Source organism: Syngnathus leptorhynchus, chromosome 7, assembly GCF_054491065.1.
Source record: "Syngnathus leptorhynchus isolate UIUO chromosome 7, UIUO_Slep, whole genome shotgun sequence".
Lineage (NCBI taxonomy): Eukaryota > Metazoa > Chordata > Actinopteri > Syngnathiformes > Syngnathidae > Syngnathus > Syngnathus leptorhynchus.
Genome location: NC_141201.1, coordinates 3,317,519 through 3,324,192, shown reverse-complemented (window position 1 = coordinate 3,324,192; position 6,674 = coordinate 3,317,519). Strand labels below are relative to the sequence as shown.

Sequence of the window (6,674 nt, the reverse complement as noted above, 5' to 3'; positions counted from 1 at the left end):
GCAATTAGCGCCTGTTAGCACGTTGTCCATTCTGGGTGGTCCGAGGTGTTGACCCGAGCGGAAACCTCGTCAGCACGTTTCACTGATATGTGTGTGTGTGCGTTTGGTAAAAGGACCTTGAAACGGTCAGATGAACTCGGTTGCTTTATTTATAGCGTAAGCAAGCTTCAGCGAAACCTTTATTAGCTCACCACTCAATATTTCACTTCCTTTTGTGTGAGTGTTTTGCAGTGAGCCGTGCACAGGCGCTGCAGGATCGCTGCCACTGTCGATGCGATAAACGGATATAATGAGCTTGAATGAGGCTATTTGCCGGACATATCACTATTTCACATTCCATTTCCTGCTATTTCACGTGACACTTCCTCGCGTGATTCCGTGGTCCTTGCACGAAAGCTCGGCCTCTTTGTTCAAATCTGCTGTTTTTTTTTTTTTTTTTTATGAATCCAGTTTCTATGGCTTTGTGCTTATCGGAAGGACAAGGTTGAGCAATAAGCCATTGTGATGCTGTGTAGCCAATTTTTCAAATAAAAAAATCCAAAGCTCTTGTCAAAATGGAGGACTAATTAGCTGGAAAAAAACGCACATTCATCATTATTAATTATGCCTCACGGGCCGGTGTCTCGCAATGTGGCCTTGAGAAAAACGTCTGGGAAAGTAGGCTAGGAGAAGTTTAAGATAACTTTATAATAATTCTGTATTCATTATTAAAAGGTGAGCTTGATTAATATTCATCAAACAAATGCCTGGAGAGAGACGACAGGAGGAATGTGTGTGTACTGTGTGTGTGTGTGTGTGTGTGTGTGTGTGTGTGTGTGTGTGTGTGTGTGTGTTTCTGCTAAAAAAAAAAAAATCCCTAGTGCAAGGTAACAAAAGAGTCACCAAACAAGAAGTTCACTTGGGAAACAAAACAAAACATCATTTGTGACTCGTATTAGTCAGCAAACTAAAAAGGAGGCTATATCACTTTGAAAGCACGTAAGAAAAGCGAAATCACAGCATAGTTACAGAACTAGGTCAGAAATAAATCATCAGTCGAGACTTTCGTATTAGCGGCGATGTAAAGACAAGAACGAGACAGATCACAATCCCTGCCGGTTTACACGAAAAAAAAATATTTGGCTAAATGATTGCAGGCGTCAACTCAAGGCTGACCCATTGCTAATAGTTAGCATAATGAAACCGAGTTTTTATTAGCATAAGCTAACTAAAAGCTTTAGAGTTAATTTTCGTAGTAATGGGGAAAAGTCCAACAAGCAAATGAGTGACAGTTAGCTGAGATGACTTCCTCTTAGCAAACACATTTGGATGTTTGCAAAAATTGAAGAGGAGGGAAGAAAATGAAAGTGTTTTTCAGCTCACAAATGTGCCACAGTTGATTGCATGGTACACAGAGACCTGCCATGTAATTGCCACAAAGCCAGAAGAGCCCATTTTTGGTTTTAGGATTTTTTTTTATTGGAGCATTTCATCACAGGCTCTTCTCTCGGCTTTATGTTTCTAATCATGATATCTACAGAAGCATTATTGCTTATGTCTGTTCCTTAATGTAAATTCTACACTAATGCACACTGCCGTGCCAATTATTACTTTCCCCTTTCTCTATTTTCCAGGCAGAGACATCCAATTTAAATAGAGAGAGGTCAGACCTGTGATTCTAGTCGAGGCTCGAGAACGCCCTCTGCTGGCTGAAAACATAAGTGCAACCCTCACCAGCGGAAGTGTCAAGGGAAGTTGGAATTTGTTGTACACGTTTACTCGCTTTTCAAGAAAGTAAAATAATAAAAAAGAGAAATTAGGAGATGAGATGAATACAAACTTGTTTTTCTTCCTTTGTGAGTAGAAGTCTAAGTTTTCAAATTTTCTAGAAAACGCATCACTTTGATTTCACGAGAGGACAAACGGTGGCTTTTCCAACATGTGAGCGAATCTATAAATGAGATGATTTCTAAATCATCAGTCCACGTGAAAGCTTTTGAAAACATGAAAACCAATCGCTCCATTGAATTGACTTCTCGAGGCTAACTGGCAGCTTGAGATTAGCAGTAAATGGAAGATAGCAGCAAACTGTCACAGCTGAAATACTCTCGACGTGCTTGGAATAATTCTGTTAAGGGAGAAAAAAATGAGCCAATGTCACAGGAAAACGCGATAAAGTAAACATCAACTTGTGATGACAGAAGGAAAAAAAACCGATCTGTCCAAATGGTGAACTTTTGTCAAGGATCCGTCCAATGTATTAGCGCATCACCAACTTGTTGTTACAAATAACGACCGCTAGAGGGCAGACACGATCAACACCACCATGTTCACCTCTGCAAGTATTGTTCATTGTAACCGTGAAAGCCACAAAGATTAACAAGGAGGAAACTCATTTTTAAAAAAAGGCCTTGAGGAGTGGACTCACATCGCAGATATTGCCAACTTTGACAATGGATACATTCAGGAGCGCACAAGGCACAAACAGATCTGAGCTTATCTTCAGATAACAACACATCTTGCTGGATTTATGACCTAAATTCTAAAAAAAAGCAGATGTTTATTTTTTTCTGGCTTCAACTAACAAACAATCAATTATTAACACACATTGAACACACACGATGGCGAAAGAGGCTGTTCCAACAAGAAACACACATTTTATACCTGGTTGTTTTTTGGGATTGGAACAGTCAAGTGCATTATAATTTCTATGTAGCAACACAAAATGGCACTCACAAACTTCCACACGATGCTATTTTCACGCAATGACGATAAACAAAGATGTACTGGGGGAGGGACAACAGATTCAACAGGACCAATAAATTGGATAAAAAAAAATTATTTTCTTCATCTGCGTCAATCATCAGTTTATGGACACATTAAAGGAATCTCTGATTCAAACTTGCTACCATAACAAAAGTTAGACTTATTTATAATGATAAGCTGCGATACCGGTGATGCGCGACAGGAGGCGCTAGAGAGCCAGTCAGGTGAGAAGGGAGACTCCACAACCAGGCGCGCGCACTCTCTCACACTCTGCTTGGCTAAGCTGCACTTGTTCTGGTGTTGGTAGTACACGACAGCACAGTTGAAGGTGAACGAGCAGCAACTCGAAAGCGGAACAAGCTCCGGAGCTTGTCATCACCGGCGGAAGCAGCGTGCCATGTCCGCCGTGATTGAGTTGGATGGGAACATGAAGCTTTTGCACTACGCCTCCTGTCGCTCCCGTCGTGGCTTCTTGTGGAGTTACCTGAACAAGAGAGTCCAAGGTGTGTGAGTGTGCTGGACAAGTTTGAAGAGGTTCCTGCATGCCTGCTTGGATGTGCATGGCGCCATGGAGACCAACTTCAGACTGCGAGCCTTGATCGTCATCTGGTGGATTGTTCAAGGTAAGATGATCAATTAAGAGAAGAAGGCTTCTTGTTTGCTCTGCATGTAAACTGTGGTTGACCCCAAGGTCAAACGGTTGCTATCAAGTAATTCCACTATTCAAAAGGACATCTTTAATGAGCTCACAGCGGTCAATTCACTTTTACTATTTGCAATTAAATTTTGCAACTTTGCGTGACTTCAAATCATAAAATACACTTTATTCGAACTTTCTTTTACAAAAGAGCGCAGAAATATGCAAAATGAAAGAAACCACACTAAAAACAATGTGCGGAATTTACAAAATGTTATTACGACAAATATATCATACTGGATCGAGATCCAGTTTTCAAGTAGATCTTAATCTATTTTGAAAATGTACCTGGATCCACATGATTTTATTTTGTGCAACCACTTGTCGGAATCGTCAATATATAGAGTACATGTTCTTTGAATTTACATTAAAAAAAAGTACAACATAATTGTTTTACCATGAAATGCTTCAAATTTACATGAGCATAGTTCAAATGCAATCTGAAAATCTACAATTTAATCTTACACATTTGCATGAAAATAAATTGAATATATTAGCACAATTGATTTCACATATTTACATAAATATTAAAAAAAAAGTTTAATTTATATAGATTTTTTTTAAAAAACGGACCCATTTTTAGGCCTATGGGGAGCCTTTATGGTGTCCAAACAAAGTTCTTAGAGGTTAAATGATCAAGTGTTGAAGCCGTTTAAGTTGAAACATGGATTTTCCCCTTCTCACCAGATGACTAAATATATGGTATGCATGTATTTGTGTTCAAAGGGAGAACTTGACTTTCTCTACAAGGTTAAAACTGCACTTCCTTCCATGTTTTGGAAAGTCAAATGCAAGAACGAGCGTGCCGATAAAATGTCTTTTTTTTTATTTTTTTTGTATCTTTAGCTCTCAATTCCACTGTGGTTGTGTCGCCTGTGTTTTGAACCAAGCTGGGAGGGGGCGAAGGGGGGAGCTGCTTTTAAGCACACAGCAGAGAAGCACTTCTTCATCTTAAGAGGGCATAATGTTGTCTCGGCACGCTTGAACGCTCCAAAAATGAATTTCGACCACGTCGAACCATGTTGCTTTATCGTCCCCGGTGAGCTGGGGAATGACATAAAAGCAGAGATTTACCTGGAAAAAAATAGAAGTCGACACGCTCACGTGATGATTTATTTATTTGGCGGATGGCAGACAGACAGACAAGCAGACAATGACTGCACTGATCTCCTCGGATGAGGTCCTGCCTAACCTCCGTGTTAATAGCGGCTGCTTTAAAAGTTACTATTTAGTAGACCAAAGTGTTAATTGCGTCACCGAGCGCACGCAAACGTTTGCACGCATTAAATATGATTAATTTCTCCAAAGCGGCTCATACTGTGTATAATTCAGACGCTCGTCGGAGAAGCCCCGAAGGCTCCTCAAAGTTGGGTGAGTCAACTGAACACTGCGTCATTTTTCATTTTTGCACTCTTGGTGAACATTTGCATTTAGTCGAGCGTCAACACATGTACGGAGAGGTCACGTCCGTAAATATTGGGACACGGACAAAAAGAAGTGGAAGCGTTGTTGTGTGACACTCTCATAAATGTTATGTCGGAGTAAAGTATTTTTTTTTAAAACTGGAAGTCAAGTCAAAAAGTTTCTGAACAATATTTGTGCTCCCGCTAGTCAAAGCGGCACTGTGATGTCATTTTCAATTGATAACAGTATCAAAATGGCCGCCGTCTGGGGTCAAATCAAAACATCTGGATCTGGCTCCTTGATTCTTATTCCACAATTAAATATTAAATGAGAAAATGTTTAAATGAACGTTCGGATAGGAATCAACATTGCGGAAATAGTGGAAAGATATTTTGTTGTCACAGATGTTAAAAGCAGAAAATGTGCAATCTCGGCAAACCCTCTGCTCTGATGATGGACTCGAACCAGGGTGCAGTTTCTTTCCAACCATTAACGCCTTTATGTTTGAGTATATGCCAGCTATGTCACATGACTGATCTCTCAAAGTGCATTGAGGACGGACGGTGCCAAGGTGACTCCAGCTTGCAGTCTGAATGTAGCGTTAGCTCCGTTTGCAAATTAGTGACACGGTTCTTTTTCAAGGCGTTTGCCCGCCTGGTGGAACCGCCATCGCGTCGTCATTGAGCTCTGAGGGTCATCTCATCTCATCATGTAGGGCTTCATTAGCTGAAGTAGAAATTAGGCCAGTGTGGGAGCAAACTGTTTTCCCATCAGGACCGCTGAATTTGGATATCTATAGTGCTTCGTAGAGGAAAATAAAATAAAAAGAATAAGCTTGCATTCAATGCCTTGGAGGTTCAGGAAGTCTCAGAGGGATTAGAAAAGGTCTTGAGGTACAAAACAATTTTGAGTTTGTAGATATTAAACCTTTATTTATTTATTTATTTATTTATTTATTTATTTATTTTGCACTGACTGGAAGTCAGTGTAAAGAATTGTAATCCATGCGGTAGCATTCTAATGGAAATACTAACTACACCACAAACATGCTACTCAAATCATTGTTTTTAAAAAAAATTGGTTTAGCTATTTTTTTTGCTAAATTTACTGTCAAACTAAATAAAAAAAAAAAAAAAAAAATCATGTTTTTCAACCACCAAACTTAAAGCCTTAAAAAAAAAAATCAACCAGCTAAACATATCATGGAAAACACCATTGACATGCTAACAGTTAGCATTCATCACAGTTTTAAAACACTAACATCGAATATTTGAATACAGACCTTTAAAACATTTACAAGCATGTTTTATGTGATCCTAGAGGTCAATAGGTCACGTGGGGGGGATTTTATCATTTGTTACTGGCAACCTGTACCCATCTCTGCAGTCTAAAAGCTCCAAGTAAGTGACATTTAAATGCAACACGATGCCCATTATTCTTCTCTGTCACTGACACTATCTCGTGTGGAGACCATAGCGCCGCGCTGTACATCTTCGCTGTCACTTTACTGAGCCGAGTCCATCTCGACAAATTACCCACACACACACACACACACACACACACACACACACACACACACACACACACACACACACACACACACACACACACACACCCCGACGCCATGCATGGCTGCATTTGTTAGGCTGACACATACCTTAGTGTGGGTGTTTCACGAGGCTGTCTAATTGACCACACACACACACACACACACACACACACACAAAGACCCCCGCAGAGGTTCGGGGGATGCTGATTACCAAGCAGGAAATGCAAATAACTCTCTAACTCTCTAAAACTAGGCCAGATTAGTTGCTAGCCTCACAAA

The 6,674-nt window shown here is 40.1% G+C and overlaps 1 protein-coding gene across 1 annotated transcript in view; it reads left to right on the top strand.

Annotated features, from left to right (window-relative positions):
- Positions 1-2,847: 2,847 nt before the first annotated feature.
- esamb (endothelial cell adhesion molecule b) overlaps positions 2,848-6,674 on the top strand; it is a 26,475-nt gene continuing 22,648 nt past the window's right edge. Inside the window, exon 1 of the mRNA XM_085917178.1 lies at positions 2,848-3,368. Coding sequence (XP_085773304.1) covers positions 3,314-3,368 — 55 coding nt within the window. The 5' untranslated portion in view covers positions 2,848-3,313. The remainder of the gene's footprint in view (positions 3,369-6,674) is intronic.